The sequence below is a fragment of the Talpa europaea genome (assembly GCF_964194135.1).
Source record: "Talpa europaea genome assembly, chromosome: 4".
NCBI classification, from domain to species: domain Eukaryota; kingdom Metazoa; phylum Chordata; class Mammalia; order Eulipotyphla; family Talpidae; genus Talpa; species Talpa europaea.
This window is the reverse complement of record NC_140070.1, coordinates 67,951,766-67,977,126: the sequence shown is the minus strand read 5'-3', so window position 1 is coordinate 67,977,126 and position 25,361 is coordinate 67,951,766. Positions and strand designations below refer to the sequence as shown.

General features: G+C 36.2%; 1 protein-coding gene across 1 annotated transcript in view; it reads left to right on the top strand.

Moving 5' to 3' along the window:
• ZBBX (zinc finger B-box domain containing) overlaps positions 1–25,361 on the top strand; it is a gene marked incomplete at both ends in the record, with an annotated part of 181,663 nt that overhangs the window by 62,746 nt on the left and 93,556 nt on the right. The window contains 2 exons of the mRNA XM_084232624.1: positions 8,911–9,069; positions 14,075–14,249. Coding sequence (XP_084088750.1) covers positions 8,911–9,069; positions 14,075–14,249 — 334 coding nt within the window. The remainder of the gene's footprint in view (positions 1–8,910; positions 9,070–14,074; positions 14,250–25,361) is intronic.

Sequence of the window (25,361 nt, the reverse complement as noted above, 5' to 3'; positions counted from 1 at the left end):
TATCCCCAGAAGTGGAATTGTTGGATGATGTGTAATAGGTTTCCTTACTCTTTTCTTTTATATTTTTATTTTTATTTATTTATGCATATAAGAACTGGGGTACAGGCCAGAGGTGCAGGGGGGTGAGAGAATTTACCAGAGTGGGGAACAGAACAGGCAGACTGACTGAAATACACTGCTGAGGGGAGCATCAGGCAAGACAGGAGAGGTCCCTGCACAATGTGGGTAGCTCCCTGGCCCACCGGGGATCAAACACATGCTGCAGAGACTGTGGATGGCTTCACAGTGCTGTCCTTAATACCCTGCACCACCAGGGAGGCCCTCTTTTTTTTAAAGATTTATTTTATTTATACATACAAGAGCTAGGGTGTAGGTCAGAGGTGTGGGGGCTGAGAAGATTCACCAGAGACAGAGTGGGGAACAGAACAGGCAGATCCACTGAAATACACTGCTGAGGGGTGCGGAGGGTGACAGGAGAGGTCTGCTGTGCCATGTGGGTATCTCCCTGGCTGGGGATCAAACTCATGTTGCAGTGGCATGAGTTTATATAATATATATTACATTACATTACATTTCATTACATTGCATTATATCATATTATATATAACAATGTATACAAATATATTATAATGTATAACATATAGCCTATATAGTATATATGAGCATATATATATACTTATATCTGAGTCACTGAATAAATAAATATATATATGTATGTATGTATATATTTATATTTATTACCATGGAATGTACCACCTACGTTTTCTTCTATGATTTTGTTGTAGATCTCATCTAAATCTCTTGCCTATTTGGAGCTTGTTTTGTGTATGGTGTTAGTGAGTAATCTACCTACATTGTTTTTTGCATGGATTTCTAAATTTCCTAGACCTGTTTATTAAAAATACTATCTAGGGCCTCCCTCGTGGCGCCGGCGGTTGAACGCCGCACAGAGAAGCTGTCCGTAGCATCTGCAGAGCAGCTTCCGATTCCGGCAGGCTGGTGAAAATCCCACATGGTGAAGCAGACCTCTTCTGTCTTCCCACTGCTCCCCTCAGCAGTGTATTTCTTCACCCTGCCTGTTCTGTTCCCACTGTCTCCAGTGAATCCTTTCACGCTCCCGTGCATCTGGCCTGTACCCCAGTTCTTGTATAAAAATAAATAAATGTTAAAAAAAAAAGCTATCTGTTCCCCATTTTGTGGGGATGCCTAATCATAGAACATAGGTATGTACAAGAATTTATTTCTGGAATTTCATTCTGTTCCATTCATCCGTATATCTATTTGTCTATTATACTGTTGATTTATAATAGTTTTAAGTCACATAACCTGATATCGCCACATGTCCTTTTCTCTTAGCACTGGTTTTGCATTTTGAGGCCTTTTGTGGTTCCATATAAATTTCCAAGTTTTTTTGTTCAGTTGCTTTAAAATATGTTGCTGGTTTTTGAATTTCTGCCTCTTAATTGAAATGCTAATACACATTTAGTATAATTAAATTTTGTTAGTTACATATATCATGTTGCTATATGTTTTTCATAATCCTGTGTCCATTTTGTTCTTCGGTTTCTCCTTTACTGCAATCTTTTGTATAAAACAAAGATTTTTTTTAAAGGTTTTTATTTATTTGTGCATACAAGAACTGGGGTACAGGCAAGAGGTGTAGGGGGTGAGAGGATTCACTAGAGTCAGAGTGGGGAACAGAACAAGCAGACTGACTGAAATACGTTGCTGAGAGGAGCAGCTGGTGAGAAAGGAGAGGTCTGCTGCTCCCTGTGTGTAGCTCCCTGGCGGGGGATGGAACTCGTGCCACAGTGGCTGCAGATAGCTTCACAGTGCTGAGCTTAACCCCTTGTGCCACCAGGGAGGCCCGATTTTTTTTTTTTAAAGTGTACAATTGAAATTACTTTTTTGCTGTGTATGGGTAAAGCATGTGCTTGCATAAATTTATTCATTTAATGGTCATCCCCTGGTGACGCAGCGGCTGAGTGCTGGGTTGCGAGGCTGCCTGCAGTCTCTGCAGAGCCAATTCGATCCCCGGCCACCGGCAAGGGTCCCATAAAATATATATATATATATATATATATATATATATTTAATGATTGTTTTACATCATCTACATGATTCAAAGTCAGTTGTTCATTGCGTTGATGCACACTTATATGTGATGAGCTATATTTCTCTTTTACTCTTGGTATGTTTTTAAGATTTAGGGCCTCCCTGGTGGCACAATGGGTTAAAACGCAACCTATGAAGCTATCTGCAGCCACTGCAGCACGAGTTCAATCCCAGCTGGCCGTTGGTTTCACATGGCGTGGCGGACCTCTCCTGTCTCGCCTGTTGCTCCCCTCAGCAGTGTATTTCGTCAGTCTGCCTGTTCTGCTCCCCATTCTGTCTGGTGAATTCTCTCACCCCCCTGCAGTTCTGGCCTACACCCAGTTCTTTAAAAAAAAAAAAACAAAAAAAACCTGAAAATAAAAAGTACTTCAATTTTTTTTTGGTTTTTTTTTTTTTCTAAAGAACTGGGTGTAGGCCAGAACTGCAGGGGGGTGAGAGAATACACCAGACAGAATGGGGAGCAGAACAGGCAGATCTACTGAAATACACTGCTGAGGGGAGCAGTAGGCAAGACAGGAGAGGTCTGCTGCACCACATGGGTCAGCTCCCTGGCTGGGAATGGAGCTCATGTTGCAGTGACTGGAGATAGCTTGATAGTGCTGAGACTTTACCCCTTGCACCACCAGAGAGGAGCCACTCCTGATGTTTTTTCTGTTGTCTTTCAGACCTTTGATTCTGATGTGTCTTGGATATTTGTTGGCTTTATTGAACTTCCCAGATTTTCAAAATAGTAATTTTCATCAAATATGGAAAGTCTTAAGTCTTATCAATCATTTCTTTATATATAGGCATATGTATATAAATGTGTTCATATATAGATAAACACACACATATATATGTGTGTGTGTGTATCTAGTCATTTACTACTTCTGAGATTCCCACTATATGTATGTTAGATGCCTGATATTACTCCATAGGTCTCAAAAGTTGTGCTAATTTTCTTCAATTTTTTTGCCTTTATTTTATTTTTTTTCAGATTTTTTTTTATTTATTTATACAAGCACTGGGTACAGTCAGAAGTGCGGGAGGGTGAGAGAATTCACCAGAGCCAGAGCGGGGTACAGAACAGGCAGACTGATGAAATACACTGCTGAGGGGAGCATCGGGCATGGCAGGAGAGGTATGCACGCCATGTGGGATCCTCACTGGCGGCCTGGGATGGAACCAGTGCTGCAGAAGCTGCGGACAGCTTCGCAGCCCAGTGCTTAACCACTGCGCCACCAGGGGAGGCCCTTTTTTTTGCCTTTAAATAGGATAATTTGTCTTGTTCACTACTTTTCTCCTATTTCAACTCTCTTAACCAATTTGACATACTAAAGGAATTTAAAAAAAAAAAAAACAACACATTCATTTTATTCTTTAATGAGAGTAACTTTTTTAACATAAAAGGGAATCATTATTCCTTTTTAAAAAAGTATGAAAACAACCATAAATATAGATACAGATCCCTTTTCTTTTCAAAAAATTGCTTTTGGTTGGAAACCTTTCTTCATATTATTGAGTAGTATTTGCTGACCTAGATTTTACTGTATATACTCAGAAATACACATTATCTATAATTACATAATTTCTTAATTATATATTACTTAATTCAGGTGTGTTGCTTTTTTAATTTTAATGAATTAACATTATATTATAAAATTATTTATGTTTCAATGTGCACCATTGTAAAATCAACATCTGTATATACTGTTTTAAGTTCACCATTAAAAGTCCAATTCTATTTTTCATTATACAGTTGACCCTTTATATCAATTGAACCTCCTTTTCTCTTTTTTTTCCCAAATTATTTAAAGATTTATTTATGTGTACAAGAGCTTAGGTGCAGGCCAGAGATGCAGGGGGGTGAGAGGATTCACCAGAGACAGCTTGGAGAGCAGAACAAGTGGATCTACTGAAATACACTGCTGAGGGGAGCAGCAGGCAAAACAGGAGAGGTCTGTTATGCCATGTGGGTCACCTCCCTGACTGGGGAATTAATTTGTGCTGCTGTGTGGCTGCAGATAGCTTCATAGTGCTGCGTTTTAACCCCTTCCACCACCAGGGAGCCCCCTCCCCCCTTTTCTCTTTTACTAACCACTAATTTAGTCTTATATTCTAAAAATTTGTTTTTGTTTAGTTTAGTTCATTCATTTAATTTTGTTACCACTGAAATAATGATGTTTGTCTTTCTTGTTTCACTAAGTACAATATCCTCTAGGTCCTTCCATGTTGTTGAAAATGGCAGCATTTTGTATTTTATTTTTTAAAAGCTAAGTAGTATTTCATGTGAATCTATACCATATCTACTTTATCCAATCATCTGTCAATAAGTATCTTAACTCTGATACTGATGTAATTAACATGGTGCATATACTTTTTTAAATTAATACTTCCATGTTCTTTGAGTAAATACCTACGCATGGGATATTTGGATCTTATGGAACTACTATTTTTATTGTTTTGAGGATTCTCAACATTTTCCATAATGAGTGTACCAATTTACATTCCCACCCACGACATTTATTTTTTCTTTTTTTTTTCTTTTTAAAGATTTTTATTTATTTATTTATACATGCACTGGGTACAGTCAGAAGCGAGGGAGGGTGAGAGAATTCACCAGAGCCAGAGCGGGGAGCAGAGCAGGCAGAAAGACCGAGGTACACTGCTGAGGGGAGCAGCGGGTGGCAGGAGAGGTCTGCGCGCCATGTGGGACCCTCCTCTGGTGGCCAGGGAGCAGCCGGGGATCGAACCGGTGCCGCAGAGGCTGCGGGCGGCTTCACAACCCAGCGCTCAACCTCTGAGCCACCAGGGAGGCCCAACATTTATTTTTTCATCCACTGTAGTATTTTTTCATTTTCAAATTTACTCATTAAATGTTTACCTGGTTCACTACTCACTCCAGATAGAAACAAAATTTCATGCTTTCAGAGAAACAGGTTTTCCCAATCTATTTGTAGACAATTTTGCTAATCTATGATCACCCTGCTGCAGCCTCAAGATTCTGACTCCATACACTTCATGTACAACGAGGTCATTCTTACCCTAATGTTGACAGATGTGGAAAAGAAGACAGAATATGGGAACAACCCCATGCAAAGAAGCCACAGGCTTTTGCTGTTCTTCATTTGTGTCACAACAAATGAGTTAAGAATTCTTAATTCAAAGTACTTAAAGATTGCCTTTGATTGATTCCCAGAAACCTGAAACAATTTTCAAACAATTCTATCCAGTTTACCATTTATTTTATAGGGATAGAATTATACACTTAGCTCTTTATTATACCATAATCTTAAGATCCACCTCTGTCTCTTGATTTTGGTAGGAGTTCTATTTTCTGGATATTTAAACTGTTTCTCTTCCCTACAGAGTAGTAGTATATTGTGATATAGATAAAATGACAGCACTCATTTGAATGCACTATATTATCACATCTCTCTGCTGGGTGTTTTTTATACAGATGTATAGCCGTTTTCACAACTCTGCTGTATAGTTATACATGTGTAAACGCTTAGGTTTAGAGAGGTAAATGATCTGCCCTTTTGTGCTATTATTAATGGTGCCATTGATTTTAGTTGTATTGACATTGACTTAAATAGCTTGGCACAAATAAGGAGTGTTCAAATGGATTTTTTTGTCATTTTTGTCTCAGTAAGTCAGTTAAATTTGATTCAATCAACATTTCTCAAGTACTGCACTAGCATCAAGTAATGTTCTAGTTGCAAAGTGTGAAGGACAGGACTTTAGGGAGAAAAAATGAAGGTAGGTGATGTAAAACAATAAGGCAGAATAAAATATGAATGAACCCCTCTGTCAAGGAATTCATAATCACAAAAGGGAAGCCAGATTTATGCAACCAATTATTATACAACTGACTAGTAGGTGTTCTAATACAGTGATTCTCAATCCTTAATGTGTATGTAAGTTACATGTCAAACTGCAAATTTTGATTCAGTGGGTTTGAATGGGATCTGAGATTTTTCATTTTTAGTAAATTTTTAGGTGATGGTGTTGTCACTGATTTATGGATCACAATTTGAGGAACAAAATTCTAGTATATCCATAAGCAAGGTGTTAAAAGAACACAGAGGATTTATTAATTTTTGCTGCAATCAATCAAAGAAGAAAATGGTTGTCCCAGAGAGATTAAACAATTTGTCCTTTCAGTTCATTTTTATTTTTTATTTTTAAAAAAGATTTATTTATTTATTTATACAAGAACCAGGATACAGGCCAGATTTGCAGGAGGGTGAGAGGATTCATCAGAGACAGAGTGGGGAACAGAACAGGCAGACTGATGAAATGCACTGCTGAGGGGAGCAGCAGGCACTACAGGAGAGGTCTGCTGCACCATGTGGGACCCTTGCCGGCCGACAGGGATCAAACCAGACATAGAGGCTGTGGACAGCTTCACAGTGTGGCGCTTAACTGCCTGCGCCACCAGGGGAGGCCCTAAGTTCATTTTTATAATGTTCTTGGATACATTGGAATTGCATAACATTTGATATGAGCCTACATTGACAAATAGAATTGTATTGTGAGGAAAAAACATCCTTTTCAAATAGAATGAGAAATATTGGTAGTAATGGAAATAATTTGGTAGTGTTGGTCAAACATAAAAACAATAAAGCAGAATAAATTTAAAGAACGTGCTATTTTTTTTTGGTAGCTGAAACAATATTTATTTAGGAGAAGTTTCTAAATATGAGATCATACATTAGAATAATACTTGCTGCAATACAAAAAGAATAATACAAAAGAACAAGAAGTAGTTTCAAAAAGTAAAAGTGTAGTTTTTTACTCAGCTGGAAGTTTAACATGAGTATTTCCTGATGAAGAGTAAGAGAGTGAGGCACAACTGTTTCCTACCTCCTTGCCAGTGGAAGTGAAGCCCTTTACTTCTCATATTCTATTAGTTTTAATTAAATTACAACTCCACCCAGATTCAAGGGGAACCTATGTAGATAAAGTGATGTGATGCTTATCAGTTAATTGTTGATTCTTCTTTGGTATGCATGTGGGAGATTGAGTCTGGAGAACAGGGAGTGACAAACCATTTATGTACAATACATATATTTTTCACATACCTAAGAAATTTTCAGTATTAAAAAATAGCATGTTATTGTATTTTGGTGGATTTCCAATCTTAATTATGCTGTTAAATTCTACACTTCTTAATAGAGATATAGTTTGTTCTATAATTATTCTCTGTTTTCAAAGTTTATGCTTTGTTTTTCATCACCATGTAGGTTATATAGGACATCAGTGAAAGGAGAAGCTCCAGTTTTTCCTTCCTTTAATTTTCTAGTGCTTGGTCAAACATGTAATTCATCAAGTGAAATAAAATCTAAACAAACTAATCTCTATACAGACTTTATGTGGAATTACATATTTCACACATATAAGTAATAAATATATAAAAGAAGGAACAATATTCACATCTATTAGAGATAAAATGTAACATCTTTTATGTTTTAGGAAATTAAAATTACATTTTCTCTGTTAACATAATTCAGTAGATAAAAAGGAGGTTAAGCCATAAGGAAGTTCTAGTTCTAACTCAAGTCCAAACATCTTCATTCATTAACTTTGAAATTAGCTTTCTAAGCTTGAGTTGTCTTGTCTATATAATAGGATAATAGAGAGTATCTGATGGTCCTTCATCTTCTCCCTGGGATTTGTGTGGCTCAAGCCCAGAAGCAACCAGGAATCCTGTGGTGTCCTTGGCAAACCAGGGTATTTACTGATATGAGACCCCTCAGAATAGGGCCTTCTCTTTTTCTCAATCATTTATTTTGATTCTGCAGTTATAATTCTCATTCCCATCAAGAGCTTTTTTTTTTTTTACCATTTCTTGTTTTTTCCAGTACTGTATTAGCTACACAAAGACTTTAAAATATATATTATTTTTTCCTTCTGTGAGCTTACATGCTATGTTGGGATAGATACTCACCAGAAGGTAATGTAAGATCAATGTCCAATGTCATAAGGGCTGGTAGGGATCTACTCAGGTTATGAAGAAGATACCTCCAGGGGAAGGGGACAGAAAAGACTTCTTAGGACTTACTTGGGATGAATCCAAAAGAAATAGGAATCTGGCAAACAATGAAATATAGGAAGGAAGCCCTTTCTAGTAAGTGAAATTCATGAGCAAATGTACAGCATGGCATGAGGAACAACTTGGAGTTCACTAGGGAACTATAGGTAGGCACTTTCTGATGTGCACTTTTGAATAGTCAACATTGTGAAGATATTTTAGCATCATAGAATACACATTACTATTTATTCAGGTTCCCAATAGACTAGAATTTAGTTTAGTTTAGTTTTTTTTTTATTGGAGGGGGGTGTTAGCTAAAATGTGCACAAAAAATAGCACATCTGTTTATTTGGACATGTCAACTCCAAATAAATAGATGTGCTATTTTTTGTAGTACATTGTGTCATTGGAATTATATGTACTTGGAGTTATTCCTTTTTCACCACTTATCATGTGGTCAAGGGCAATTTATTTAAATTTTCAGAGACTTAGCTTCTTTATCTCTAAAACAGATAAAAATATTGATGCTTTTGAGTTGACATGAAGATTAAATGATGTGTTTTTATGATATTAAGGCCACTATGAAACCAAACTAACCCCTAAATAGATGTCAACTTTCACTATTTATTGTTTGATATAAATGTCAATTTATATATTAGAATATTAAATTTATTGAAAATTAGGAGACAGAATATTGAAACATGATAATATAATTTAATGTACCTAACTTACTTAAACTGATAGATTTAATAAATCATATTTTGTTCCTTTTTTAATAGGCAAAATCTCAAATATTATCCAGTGTACTGGATGTTGCTCATAAGTTTATAAAGGAAGGTAATACAAACGAACCAAAAGAGGAGGATCATTCTGCTAAAGATATTAGTAAAAGTCAACATAAATCTAAATCACTACTTCTGCAGAACAGAAGCTCTGAGGTAAGTTGAAGAAAATATAGTAGTCATTTTCCATCATGCATGAACGTGGAGACATTTTTTGAGGTTATTTTCTTGTTGTAAGCATGAGTTATTTTTTATTAATCAATTTTATTATAAAAATCTTTTTAAGATTTTTTTAAGGAAATTGCTTTTATTCCACTGAACACTGATTTTTTGATGCATGATTATTTGACCATGTGTTTTCTGGGTATTTTCATCACATTAGGAAATACATAAGTCTTCGTGAGAAATTAAAAAAAAAATAACAATTGTATATTAGACAGGACTTCAGAGAAAATAGAAATATAAAACCTTGCCAAATCCTTTAGATGACAGACAATTTCACTGTTATTTAAAATCAAATTTATATCAAACTGGCAGTTATTGAGATTGACTACTGAACCTGGTTTGTCTGGAGAGGTTTTCATTGACCCATGTATTTTGATAATAGAATTGTATTGATTCTTTAGTAAGAAATAAACATCCTCAAATTTTTGTCTATGTAACAATCCATTTTTTTAGATGTCCCTCTCCTTTTTACTGTAGTTCAAATGTAGTGAGTAACTTTGTCAAAAATCACCATTTTGCTAAATTTTTTCAAAATCATCACTCTGTTGCTTAGTGATTGTCAGGCTTGAACTTCAGTTTATTATAACTGTGTAATGCTCTATAGACCCTCCACTTCTTAACTTGAGTCATTAATTAAGTGGATTAATCCAAGAGTATGCATTAAAAAAAGAAACAAACATACCCGGGTAGGGTCTAGACATGTGTGACTTTAATAACTGCACAGTGATTCTGGTAAGTAATCCTGGCTGGGCATCACTGCTATAAACCCTCAGTGTGCTTCTATATGCAGGGTACATGCTGGATGTGATATTCGCTGATATGCTTGGAACTCCACTGTGCTGAAAGCAGTAGTTTCCCGATTGTAATAGGCATCAGAAATATTTGTTTGTAACTCATACCTGACAAAAATGTACATACCTGATCTGTTGTTGTTCTCCTCCCATTTTGATATTTTTGGGTCTAGATTAAGGCCTGGGAATCTGATTTCTTCGTTAGCATACCAGACAGTTTTATTTCCTGGAAGAGTAAAAATAGAACTTAAGTTTGGTGTCTTTTTTAGGGCTCTTCTTATGCATTCAAGTCAATGGATATCCTTGGTAAAGTATCATTCTCGAAATATTTTCTTGAAATATTTTCATTTTAGAGAGTGACTCCTGAGTTGAAATATGGACCCTTTATTTATTTATGTATTTATTTGTTTGTTTGTTTCAATAACTTTGTAACATTAGGCCATTTGCTTAGCCTTTTTCCTCTTCTGGAAAGTAGGCATATTTAAAGGTATCTTGCATGATTATCATATGACCTAGGAGGATAATGGATATAAAACACAGATTTCATGTGCTCTTTCAAACTTCCTGGATCCATTAGCATTGGGAAAATTCTTGTTGGACTCCTAGTAGAAATGACATCTGAGAGTAAAGGGCTGAAACATTTGAGACTTAATGTATATCTCTCTGGCTTTTTCCCACCCTGCCGTTGCTATGGGGAAGCCAAATGTTTCCCCACAAAATCCCTCATATCTCTGACTTATTGCTGGGAGCTGCCCTGGAGAACTACTGGTGTTACTGAATACTTAAGCTATTCAGTTTTGAGTGACTGAATTTTCACTGTATCTTCATTAATGTCGTGCATACACAGACACACATACAGTTCTCACATTGCTCACTGGCGCTACACATGAAAACTGTACCACATGCTCCTAAAACTCAGTGTTTTCAAAATAAATTCATTTCTCCTCTAAAACTTATTGAAATGACTGTTGGTGGCAGCCAATCTGTCAGCTTTCCAGTTCAACAAGAACAAGTTATTTTCTAAAGTCCTTTATCTCACTGTTCTGCTCACCCATTCATTTAAAATGCCTCATGCTGTCTACAACCCAAAAGTTCTCTTTCTTGAATATTTGGTCACATCTATTCTTACTGCTTTTCCAAATACTCATATTAGATTTTTCTTAAGGTTCAAAAATTTTATAAAGTAGAAAATGCATTTCATTCTCTTTCTCTTCTAGGATCCAATAATATTTTCTGTTTTTTGGTTATGTATTTCTTTACACGTCAAGATGGATTTATACTGATCTGCAATCATGTTTTTTGCATTTAACAATATATTTTGATACCCATATATGTGCATTCTACAGCTTTCTTACTCTAAACAATGAATATAAAATACTCCTTATTTGGATGTTAATGATTTTTAATATGTATCGTTCTCTGATCAACATTTATATGGTTTCTATCTTCTGCCAGTATAAAGAATAATTGTGAAAACTATTTTGTGTTTTTCTCCTTATCTGTCTTTGTCTATCTATCTATCTATCTATCTATCTATCTATCTATCTATCTATCTATCTATCCTCTATCTACCATATCAACATTTGTCTATAACTTCATCTCCAACTATAATGAAATACTGAAATTCCTAATCACTTTTTGTGATAGCAATACAAATGATTTACATTCCCGTACCACATTGCTTCTCAGCCTTTTGGCTAAGAACAAGTACACATTTCCATGTCACTGTGCTGTGTGACTCCATGGCTTGGCATATGTAACTCTCCCTCTCTCTGGATACCACCTGTCAGTTTTTGCCCATAGAATTCTTATTTGCCTAAGTTAAATACCTGTTTCCTTGTACCTGTTCCTATTGTAGCCAACAGCTAGCATCTGGTGTCTATTAGATTCCCAGGTATTTTTTTGTTATATTTTTAAATTTTTAACAACATTTAACATTCTTTTCTTACTTGTATTCTAACAGTCTTCCTATTTATTTTGCAATTAAGGACTGGACACAAAGGAATATTCTCCTGTAACTAGAAGATACATAATAGAGGTTTTTTTTTTTGCAATTTGATCAGTATGGGTAATCCACATTTGATAATTCAGCATTAATATGAAATTTATTTTGCTTTAGTTTTCTAATTTGACCATTTTCTGTAATTCACTGGGTAACTGACAGGTGCTACCTTTATTTACTTCTGTGACTTCACAAAGGTTGCATATTTTATATTGAATTCATCCTTCACTCTATCATAAGATGAGAAGCTTTCAGTGTTTCATCTGTATTGACTAATTTATTCATTAATTCAACTAACTTTTAATGAGCACCTTCTTTGCACCATGCTCTGTTCTAGATACTGAGAGGAAAAAAAATCCTTTTCATTGCATTTTAATAGGGAGAGACAAATAAGCACATAGACTAAATTCACATGGAGATAAGGTATGGGGAAAAATAATGAAGGTAAATAATGAAGGTAAAGGTAAAGTTGGGAAAGAAAGAGGCTGTACATTTTGGAATTATCAGAAGGGTCATCATTTACTCTCTGAGTAGGTGACATTTGAACAGAGACCAAATGAAATGAGTGGAATGACTATGTGACAAAATATGAAAAAGGATCACTGCAGACATTGGGTAAGTGAGAGTAAGGCTTTAAAAAGAACATACTTGATGGGTTTTCCTAAACTGCAAGAACATTTATTTAGCTGAAGTGGGATGAGTGAATGTGAGAATTGAAGGAGGTGATGTAAAATCAGGGTGTATGAGGTTGTGTGGACCATTTTAGGTCCTGCAGGAACCTAGGAAAGCCTGGAGTTTTCCTAAAGAATCATTGGTGCATTTTGAGCAGAAGGATGACATGATCAAATTTATACATGAATTTTTATGCCATGGGGAGATTTCAGGAAGCAGGAGGAGGTTGGAGAATAGGAGGATTATATACAAGGCTATTGTCACTTTCCATGAGAACTCTGATAAATAAAATAATGATATTTTATTTTCAGTACTCCAGTTTTAATTCTGAGGAGAATATGTATGATAGCCATTAGAGTTTTATTTTTTTAAAAGATTTGTTTATTTATTTATTTATACAAGTCAGAAGTGCGGTAGGGTGAGAATATTCACCACAGCTAGAGTGGGGAGCAGAACAGGCAGACTGACGAAACACACTGCTGAGGGGAGCAGTGGGTGTGGCAGGAGAGGTTTGCACACCATGTGGGATCCTCACCGGTGGCCAGGGATCAAACCGGCGCTGTAGAGGCTGCGGGCAGCTTCGCAGCCCAGTGCTCAACTGCTGAGCCACGGGGGAGGCCCTACCATTAGAGTTTTAAAGGAATCAGATATGGAATTGTGAAGTTTTAGTAGTGAATTTGATGTAGTATATATACATGCTTATTCTCGATCATGAACACATGAAAACTATATAATGTACAATACAATATTACTCCAATAAGAACTGTGGGATTCCCAGATCCCCTTGTTCTCAGAGATATTGTCTTGGAGCCCAGAGTTCCTGCTGGTGAAGCTAAAATGCAGAGTCAGGCAGGGGGCCTCTCACCAGGAAACAAGTCCTGGTGTAAGAAATATACTGGAAAACCGGTATCTGTTGAGAACAGAAGGCAGAATTTATGGCCAGATTAGCATACCAGCTACATCACCATAACAGAAAGTTAAGTGAGAACAGGAGCTAGAGATACGATGCTTTGGTCAGAGGGAACAGTGGAGCCATCCAGACAACAACTGTTATTCACCTCCCCCCAGCTTGCACCAGACTATTATGCACCCCCAATCTCCTCAACATACATTCCTCCACTTATTTGCCCACTGTCTCTGAGCCTGATCCTCAATAAATATGAGACTGCCTTTGTAAAGGAGTTGCAGTTTTTGAGGTGTACGCCACTCTAGGGTTGCACATCCTGAGGTGTAAGCCCCTGTGGGTCTCTCTCTACTTGGATTTTGAGTTGTCTTTCCACCAGCCTGCGTTGCTCCCAACTCTGCCACCCCATGAGGTGACAGAGAAAGAAATAAAATATATACAGCAGTAAAATTGTCTAGTCTGTATTAAAGTAATGTATTTTATAGTGCTCAATAATTAATGCTACCTGTATTTTAAGATACAGAAATTTTAGTAAAGCATAATTTAGTATATTTTTAATTGGTTTAGGTAGAAATTTCAACACCCAGAAGAGAAGAAAGCACAGAATCAGGAGATATACTCTTGTGTGAAGGGACATTCAATGAAGAAACTTCTGCCCAGTCCTTTCAGGAAGCTTTAAATGAGTGGAGAACTGGACGTCATCATGATGACAAGAAACATAATTTACATGCAGAAAAAACAGGTAAAGGTATTTCATAAAGTTAATAGAGTGAATTTAATTTGTAGAGTTGAATTTATTTTGCCTCCATTCTCTGGGAATATAAATGCAATGTTTGAAAATTGTAAACTTTCATATAACAGTTTGATAAACCTTTTGAAAGGTATCTTCAATGTATTACCATTAATTTGAAGTTTTATACTTCTAGAACCCTGAATTAGAAATTGGAGATGTTTGTGTTTGTTTCTTGTATAAATTCAGGCTGTCAGATGAATGGAAATTTGGGTTATTTCAGTCCTGCATCTCCTAGAAGTAAATCTTTCTAAAGATAATTATTCCAATTTTTAATATTTTTTAAATTAAGGTAATTAATATTTTTAAATTAAGGTAATCACTCCAAATGGTTCAGAAATATAGGCTCTTACCTTGGCAGGCAAGAGGTATAGTTTACTGAATCACATCAGCACCAATTCACCATAGCCTTGTACTGTAGTCCATTGTTCCTCTCCTTTTCATCTCCATGCTCCCAGTCCCCCTCTGGTACCCTTTGTTTCATAGTCATATTTTTAGGGTTTGTTTTAGGTTTAGTGTTTTCTGGCTCTTTGTTTTGTTTTACTGTTTTACACATATGAATGAAACCATATGGTGTTTGTCTTACTCCTTCTGGATTACTCTGTTTAGCATAATCTCCTTAAATTCCATCCATGTTGTTGCAAATGGCAAGTGTTCTTTTCTTTTTCTTTTTCTTTTTAATAGCTGAGTAGTATTCCTTGTGTATACTGCATCTCCTTATCCATGTATCTGTTGTTGGGAACTGAGGCTCCTTCCATAGTTCGTCTTGTGTATATAGTGATGTAATGAATGTAGGTGCACATAATCCCTTCATTTTAGTGTTTTTGGAGTGAGATTCCTGGATTATATAGTAGATCTATTTGGACAATTTTGAGAAATCACCCTACTATTTTCCATAGGATTTGGACTAGTCTATATTCAATAGTTTACAAAGGAAAGTTTGTTTTTTTCCCACACACTTGTCAACACTGGCTGTTTCAAGACCTTTTGATTTGGGACATTCTCAAAGTTATGAGATAGTATCTCTTTGTGGGTTTTTGATTTGTGTTTCCCTGATGATAAGTGATAATGAGCAATTTTTCATGTGACTATTGACCATCTTATGTATTCTTTAGAAAAGTGTTCTTTTGGGGTTTCTGCAATTTTTTTAATTGGGATATTAAATTTCTTTTTGTTGAGTTACATGAGTTCTCTGTCCATCTTTGATATTATCCCCTTGTCAGTAGGTAGAAATATATTCTACCATTTGTCAGGGTGTCTTTTTTGTTTTAATGATAGTTTCTTCTCTGTTCAGAAGTTTCCTAGTTTGAAGGAGCTTCATTTACTTTTTATTTTATTTCCCTTGTGTAGGAGTGGAGTTTCCAAATACATCATTGGCACTAACATTGTGGAGTGCTTGCCCTGTGCTTTTTTTTTTCTTTCTGTTTTATGGTTTCAGGCATTAGAAAATCTTTAACCCCATTATGAGTTAATGTTGGTAATGTTTTCACATAGAAGTCTAGGTTCAGTCTTTTGCATGTGGCTGTCATGATTTCTCAGTACCGTTTGTTGATGTGACTTTCCTTTCTCCAGTGTGTTCTATTAGCTCCTTCATCATAAATTGTCCATATCAGTGTGGTTTTGTTTCCAGACTCTGAAATCTGAATCTGTTTTTATTCTAATACTAAATTGTTTTGATTAGCATGGAGGCATAATTTGCGGTATTATAGTTTGAAGACTGGGAGTGTGATTTTTCCATTTTTCCTCCTATCAGGATTACTTTGACTAGCTTGGGTCTATTGTGGTTACATAAAAAGTTCATTAATATTTATTCTATTTCTTTGAAGAATGTCATTGAAACCTTGATAGGGCTTGCATTGAATCTGTATATTGCTTGGGTAAGATGACCATTTAAAAAATGTTAATTCTTCCATTCTATGAACACAGGATACCTTTTCATTTCTTTGTTTCTTCTACTTCTTTTAATAACATTTTATGGTTTTCATTATACAGGTCCTTTTCTTGTTTTGTTAATTTTATTCCAGTATATTTAGTATAATTTTTTGTTGTGATAGTAAATGGGATTGTTTTATTGATTTCTTTGTCTTTAGTTCATTGTTTGTAACCAATATTTGTGTTTTTTTTTAAAGATTTATTTATTTTTATATAAGAGCTGGGGTACAGGCCAGAGGCACAGGAGGGTGAGAGGATTCACTGGAGACAGAGCAGGGAGCAGAACAGGCAGATGACAGAAATACACTGCTGAGGGGAGCAGCAGGCAAGACAGGAGAGTTCTGCCGCACCATATGGGATTCTCGCCAGCTGGTTGGGATCGAACCCACACTGCAGAGGCTGAGAACAGCTTCACAGCACTGTGCTCAACCCGCTGCGCCACCAGGGAGGCCCTGTAACTAATATTTGTATATACATTTTTAAAAATCTGCTTATTAACTGTACTCATTTATTTTTTTCTAATACTTTTTTTGTGTGTGTGGTGTGGAGTCTTTAGGGTTTTCTGTGTATATAATCATGTCATCTGCAAAGAGTGATGATTTTCTTTTTTTTTTTTTAACCAATTTATATTCCTTTTATCTTTTTTTTTTTTTGGCTTTATTGCTCTTAGTAGGACTTCTGATACTATCTTAATAGTAGTGGTGAATTTCAATAGCCTTTTCTTATTACTGATCTTTTAGGAAGAGCTTTCAGCTTTTACATTTTAGTATGATGTTAATGGTGGGTTTGTCATATATAATCTTCTAAATGCTTATATACGTTTCTTCTAGACCTACTTTTGAGGTATTTTTTAATCATAAAGTGGGCTGAATCTTCCCTACTGCTTTCACATCTTTTGATATGATCATGCTATTTTTCTATTTCCTTTGGTTGATGTGGTGAATTACAATTGATCAGTTTCAGATATTGAACCATTCTTATAATCCTGGGATAAGTCCACTTGATCATGTTTTTTGATCCCTTTAATACATTGTTGAGTTCAATTTACCAAGATTTTTTTGAGGATTTTTCATTTATGTTCACCAGGATATTGCTTGGTAATTGTCTTCTTTTGAAATAGCATTGACTACTTTTGCTATCACATTAAAGTTTTCCTCATAAAATGTTTCAAAAGCATTCCATCAATGTTTTTGAAAAGTTTGACTAGGAATGGTGTAGGTCATCATCGAAGGCTTGATACAGCTCAACTGTGAAACTGTCTGCCCCTGGGCTTTTGATTTTTGTGATACTGTTGATTTAATAAGCTTGATTATAACCTTTCTGTTTTAATAAGCTTGATTATAACCTTTCTGTTCAGATTTTCTATTTCTTACTAATTCAGTCTCAGGGTTGTATTTCTTTAAGAAATTGTCCATTTATTCTAGATTATTCAATTTATTGGCTAATAGGTATTTGTAGTAAACTCTTACTATCATCTGCAATTATGAGAAATCTGTTGCTCCTTATCCTCTCTCATTTTTTATTCTTTAATAGAGTGTTCTGCATATTTTGCTTGTAAGCCTAACTAGAGTTTTATCTATTTTGTTAATTTTGTTAATTTTCCTAAAGAACCAGCTTTTAGTTTCATTGATTTTTTTTGACTATCATCTTTTTGATTCCTATTTTATTTCTATTCTAATTTTTTATTGTTTTCTTCCTTTGACCTTGATTTTTGTTTACTTTTTCTTTTCTAATTCCTTGAAGTGTAAAGGTAGATTATTTATTTGATCTTATTCTTGTTTCTTCATATGGGCTTCTATTGCTATATACATCTGCCATAGTACTGCTTTTGTTGTATCCCATAATTTCTGGTAGTAGTGGTCTTCATTGTTATTTGTCTTCAGTGACTTTTTAGTTTCTTCTTTTATTTCTTCATAAATCCAATAGATATCCCATATTATGTTGTTGAATCTTCACAAATGAGAAGTTTTTCCTGCTTTCTTTTCATGGTTGATTTCTAGTTTGATGTTGTAGTCAGAGAAGATAGCTGATATAATTTCACATTTCATTAATTTTTGACACATTTTTTGTGACCTACATTGTGATCGAACCTGGAGAATGTTCCATGTGCCTTGAAAAGAATTTATAGAAATATTTTCGGATGCTGTGAACTATAAATGTGTATTAAGCTCAGGCGTTCTAATTTCTCATATAAGACAATTATTGCCTTGTTGCTTTTCTTCCTGGTTCCTGTCCATTAATGAGCATCTACTGTCCCCTACTACTAGTGTGTTGTTGCTAATATCTGCTTTTAGGTTTGTTAATATTTGTCTTATATATTTTGTTGTTCATTATTTTGGTGCATGTGTATTGATGATATACACCTTCCTGATACATTGTTCCCTTAATCATTATCTTAATAGCCATCCCTGTCTCTTGTAACCTTTTTATTTTATTTTAAAGATTTATTTATTTATTTTTGTATTGAAGAACTGGGATCTAGGCCAGAGGTGCAGGGTAGGGGGGTGAGAGTATTCACCAGAGACAGTGTGGGGAGCAGAACAGACACTTCTACTGAAATACACTGCTAAGGGGAGCAGTGGGTGAGACAGGAGAGCTCTGTGCCAAATGTGATTTAGCTTCCTGGCTGGGGATCAAATTCAGGTCACAGTGGTGAAAGTGCTGAGACTTAACCCCTATGCCACCAGGGAGGCCCTCTTGTAACCTTTATCAATGAAATTTTGTTTTGTCTGATATGACTGTCCCTGCTTTTCTTTTTGGTGGGGGGATTCCATTTGTTTACAGGATTGTTTTTTTCTAGGCATTTGCTTTGAGTCTGTTTTGACCTTTGGAGCACAGATGGATCTGCTGGAGAAAGGAAATTTGGGTTTTGTTATCTAAACCATTTTTCATCTCTGTGCCTTTTGGTTAGTGAGTTAAATTCATTTACGTTTTTAGGGTAGTTATTAGGGTGATTAGATTTTCTGCTGCCATTTTGTTTTAGATTTCTGGTTCTATTTATTTGCTTGTTCAGTATTTTGTGGAAATTCTCCTGTGATGTTGACAAGAGATCTCTTAAGAATATTTTTTCCCAATTGTGTTTATTGAGGTAAAAGTTGGTTTACATCATTGTAACTATCTTGGGGTTATAGGTTGAAGCCTCTACAAGCGCCTTTACTCACACTGTACCCATCACTACTGCTTTCAGCATTGCTCGCAATTTAGTCTAATAATTGCAGCCTCGAACTTTTGTCTGGGAAGGTCTTTTTTTTTTTTAAGATTTATTTATTATGCATACAAGAACTGTGGTACAGGCCAGAGGTGCAGGAGGTGAGAGGATTCACCAGAGACAGAGCAGGGAACAGAACAGGCAGATTGAATGAAATAGACTGCTGAGGGGAGCAGTGGGCAAGTCAGATGAGGTCTGCTGCAACATGTGGGTATCTTCCTGGCCCAGATTAGAACTCGTGCTGCAGTGGCTGTGGATAGCTTCATAGGTTGCAGCTTAAACCTTTGCACCACCAGGGAGACCTTGTCTGGGAAGGTCTTTATTTCTCATATCTGAAGGAGTCTCTAACAGGTATAATATTCTAGATGTTTTTTAACTATTTGAGTATGTAATTTCATTCTCTCCTTGCATATATGGTTGCTTTAGAGAAAATTGATATAGGCCTGATGGGAGTACATGTACAAATTATCTGTGATTTTTCCCTAACCATCTTCAATATTCTTTGACCTCTTGGAAGTATCATGATTATGTATATATATATATATATGTTGATCTCTTAGATTACCAAGTATTCTTTTAGTTGTGTAGACTAGTGTTTTTAGTTCCTTTTCTAGATTTGGGAAGTTTTCACTGATTATTTGGTAGGATCTCTCCATTTTATATATTTTTTCTCTTCTGGAATACACATTACTCTTATGTTATGTCTGTTTATGGAATCTGGTAATTCCTGATGAATTTCTTAACTTTTTTTTTTTTTTTTTTACTTATCTTTCTTCTTTCTGTTGGGTCCTTTGTGAATTATCATCTTCAAGGTCTTCAAGGTCACTGGCTTATTTTTCTATGTGTTCTATTCTGATCCAGAACTTTCTCCAGTTTTGCTTTGTGCTCTATCTCTTTACATTTTTATCTCATATATATTCTTATTTCTATTTTTAATTTTTGTTTTCTGACCATTAATTTCATTTCTCAGGTCCTTCCTTTTTTCCTTTGTTTTTGTGAGTTGTTTTTTTTTTTTTTTTTGCAGTTTTTTTGCAGTTTTTTTTTTCCTTCTGAGTTTATAATAGTTGCCTTATGTATTTTGATGCTCCTTTGTTTGGTGAGTATATGTTGATGAGTGCTATATGTTCCTGATACATTTTTCCCATAATCATAATGTAGTATCCACCCTTGTCTCTTGTTACCATTGTTAAATGGAAATTTATTTTATATGATATTAAAATGGCTTTACCTGCCTTCCTTTGCATCCCATTAGCTTATAGGATAGTTTTCCAAACCTTCACCTTGAGCTTTTGATTATCTTTGGAACTCAGGTTTGTGTTTTGGAGACCACAGATCATTGTGTCCTATTTCTTTTTTATCTTTTTTTAATTTATTTTTTACATCTTTGTTCATTTTTAAACAATATTTGCTCCCCCCTCTAGTGTAGTCCTCATAGAATTTCCTTTTTCAATGCACCATGTACCATCACCACAGTCCCCTGTGCTTCCTCTTCCCTCCCTCTGATTCCACTCCCTCCTCCTCCCCGGCAGTATATCTCTGATTTATAATTGTCTGTTTTCATTTTGTTGTGTTTGTATTATTATTATTTTTTACACTGATGTCTTATTTGGCTCCCCTACATTCCTCCTATAAGGGAAACAATCTGATATTTTTCTTTTTCCTTCTGATTTATTTCACCAAGCATAATTCCTTCTAGCTCTATCCACATTGCTGCAAATGGCATGAGTTTATCTTTCTTGATTGCTGAATAGTATTCCATTGTGTATATGTACCACATCTTCTTGATCCAGTCATCTATTTGGGGCATTTGGTTGTTTCCAGGTTATAAATAGTGCTGCAATAAACATAGGGGTACAGGTGTTCTTTTGAATCAATATTTTTGTGTCCTTTGGGTAGATCCCTAGGAGTGGAATTGCCAGGTCATATGGTAGCTCTATTTTTAGTAGACTGAGGAAACTTCGGACAGTTTTCCATAGTAGTTGGATCAGTTTGCACTCCCACCAGCAATGTAGGAGAATTCCTTTATTACCACATCCTTGCCAAAATTTGTTGTTGTTAGTTTTTTTTTTTTTTTGATATGTGCCATTCTTACTGGTGTAAAGTGGTATCTCATTTTGGTTTTGATTTTCATATCCCTGATTATAAGGAATGTTGAACATTTTTTTCATATGCCTGTTGGCCATTTGCATTTCCTCTTTGGAGAAATGTCTTAAGTTCTTCTGCCCATTTTTTGACTGTTTTAGTTTTTTTTTGCTGATTCTTGTGAGTTCTTTGTATATCTTTGTGATCAGTCCCTTACCAGTTGTATGAAATGCAAAGATTTTTTTCCCAATCAGTGGGGTGTCTCTTTGTTTTGGTTAATGTCTCTTTTGCTGTATGAAGGTTTACAGTTTGATGTAATCCCAGGTGTTTATCTTTTTCTTGACTTTCTTTGCTTTGAGTGATAAGTCTTTAAAGATGTTTCTGAGATGTACATCTTGTAGTGTTTTTACCTATATTTTCTTCTATATATTTTATGGTTTCGGTCTTATGTCCAGTTCTTTTTTCCATTTTGAGTTGATTTTTGTGCACAGTGAGAGGTAGTAGTCTATTTCTTCTTTTTTAAAAAGATTTATTTATTTATGCATATAAGAGCTGGGGTACAGGCCAGAGATGTGGGGGATGAGAGGATCCACCAGAGACAGAGAGGGGAACAGAACAAGCAGATTGACCGAAATACACTGCTGAGGGGAGCAGCAGACAAGTCAGGAGAGGCCAGCAGCGCCATGTGGGTTTCTTCCTGGCCAGCTGGAGATCAAACTCATGCTGCAGAGGCTGTGGATTGCTTCATAGTGTGGCACTTAACCCCTTGCACCACCAGGGAGGCCCAAGTTGTCAATTTCTTAATCCAATGAGATACACTATCTTTTAGTTAATGAGTTTACTCCATTAATATTTACAGGGATTATTGATACATGAAAGTCTGTTGCCATCATTTTTCCTTAGGTTTTTTGTTTGTTTGTTTGTTTGTGTCTCTGTTTTTTAAATATATATGTAAATTTCACACCATTGTTCATTGTGTGTACTATATGCTTGTGTGATTTCTCCTTTCAGGTGTATTCCCCATAAAATTCCCACCACTTATTCACCTGTGAACCAGCACAATAGTCCCTTGTGCTTCTTCTCACCCCTATTTTTTTTTCCTCCCTAGATTTATTTATTTATTTATACAAGCACTGGGTACAGTCAGAAGCGTGGGAGGGTGAGAGAATTCACCAGAGCTACAGTGGAGAGCAGAGCAGGCAGACTGACGAAGTACACTGCTGAGGGGAGCAGAGGGCAGCAGGAAAGGTCTGCGTGCCATGTGGGACCCTCGCCAGCGGCCAGGGATAGAACCGGCGCTGCAGAGGCTGTGGGCAGCTTTGCAGCCCAGCGCTCAACCTCTGCGCAACCGGGGAGGCCCTCTCCCCTGTTTTGATTCCTCTACCTCCCCCTCCCTTGCAGAGTGTTTCTGATTTATAATAACCTGATCATTTATTATTATTATTTTTCCTGGTCCCTTATTGCAATATTACTTGGAGGCAGGGTTTATTTTTTGCAATCTTCTTCCATTTTTCTTTGTCTGAGATGTATTTATTCTTTCCTCAAACCTAATGGAGAACCTTTTCAGCATATAGTATTCTTGTTTTTGAAGTTTTTCTCTTTACGTTTTAAAATCACTCTCTTCATTCTCTACTTTTCTAGTGTTTCTTCTGAGAAGTCACATGTTAGCCTAGTCAAGGTTCCTTTGTAGATTATCTGCCTCATCCCCTGTCACCTTCAATATGTTTTTTTTGTCTTGAACACTTGCAAATTTCATCACTGTACATCTTGTTGTTGGTCTCATATTGCTTACATTTACAGGTTTGTTTTTATATTACCATTAAGTCTTAATTAACAGGGGCCTCCCCTGTGGCGCAGCGGTTGAGCGCTGGGTTGCAAAGCTGCCCGTGGCTGCTGCAATGCCGTTTTGATACCCGATCCCTGGCCACCGGGTGAGGGTCCCACATGGCAAGCAGACCTCTCCTGCCACGCCCGCTGCTCCCCTCAACAGTGTACCTCGTCAGTCTGCCTGTTCTGCTCTCCGCTCTGCCTCTGGTGAATTCTTTCACCCTCTTGTGCTTCTGACTGTACCCAGTGCTTGTATAAATAAATAAAATAAAAATAAAAAAAGTGATTTCATGTTCTCACAATCATTTAAAAAAAAGTCTTAATTAACAGGCACTGGAATTTGAATTTCTTACATTTTTTAACTTCATGATTATTTATTTATTTATTTCTCTATTTATTTTAAGGATTTATTTATTTATACAAGAACCAGAGTGCAGGTCAGAAGTGCGGGAGGGTGAGAGAATTCACCAGAGCCAGAGTGGGGAGCGGAGCAGGCAGATGGACAGAAGGCACTGCTGAGGGGAGCAGCGGGCCATGCAGGACAGGTCTGCCGCCTTGTAGGTTTCTCCCTGGCAGGAGAACAATCGAACCGGTGCTGCAGAGGCTACGGACAGCTTCTCAGTGCGGCGCTCAATTGCTGTGCCACCGGGGAGGCCCCATGATTAATTATTTTTATAAATCACAATATACTATTATTTTCATTTTTTCTGCCATCAGTATTATAAAAATCACTTTTAGCTCAAAGATCATACAGAAACAGTGGGTAAGATTTGATTTGTGGGTTGTAGTTTATTGATTCTTGACCTATCAAATGCATTATTTTCTTTTTCTATGAGTAAATGCAATCGCCATAAACAATTTGAATTCATGTGGCAATGATGACAGTATAGCTCTCATTCCAGACCTACATTAGCTCTCCTACTTTGTACAATTATGGAATCCAAAGGATCATGGTTGTCTTGATATTGCATAGGACAATGGTTATCTTGATATTGCCCATTAGATAGATATGATGATAAGAAATTTTGACCAATACATGTTTCTGTTATAGGATAATTCTATCAGACATTTTCTATCATGGAGGGGCCATAATTTATAAAACTAGACACTTCAGATGAAGATTGGCTTCATCTGCCAGCTGTATGTCAATTATTAGTAGCCTTATTTATCACATGGTATCTCAAACAACATTGTCTTAGACCAACACACTTATTTGCAAAGAGGCATAGTAATATGTTTATACTTACAAAACTTATTGATCTTACCCTATGTAGCACTAACCAGAAGCAATTGTCTTTATAGCTTAATGGGATGGCCTGTTGGTTCATTATGGATTTAGCTGAGAAACATCTTGTGAGGATAGAATGCCTTTCTTACAAGGTTTTGTATGTTATATGAAACTCCACTCATGCTTCCATTAAAGTGGAAGCTGGTGGTACAGCGGTTGAGTGCTGGGCTGAGAAGTTGCCCATAGCCTCTGCAGCACTGGTTCAATCCCTGGCCGCAGGCGAGGGTCCCACATGGTGTGACAAAACTCTCCTGCCACACCTGCTGCTCCCCTCAGCAGTGTACTTTGTCACTCTGCCTATTCTGCTCTCCGCTCTGGCTCTGGATTCTCTCACCCCCCCCACACCTCTGACTGTACCCAGTGCTTGAACAAATAAATAAATAAATAAATAAATAAAAATAAACTGGAAGCTGATAATACTAACATTTTAGGGCTCATTAGCACTGAAATTATATTCAATATGGGTTTCAACTGGACTGATCCATATTGTTTATGAGAATTATCAAAGAATAATTAAATCATTATTACATAGAGGAAAAAAAAAACAGGTAGAATTCATCTGGAAAATATTGGTTCACTTATTAAATCTTCTGTGTCCAGTAATAATGTTCACTCAAAAAAATGCATCTTTAATACATTGGGAATGAAGATTTGATTCATTTCACCAAGTAAAAAGATGTTGGCAGGCAGTGAGATGAATGTGGAACAGATAGTGAAAGAAGGAAGT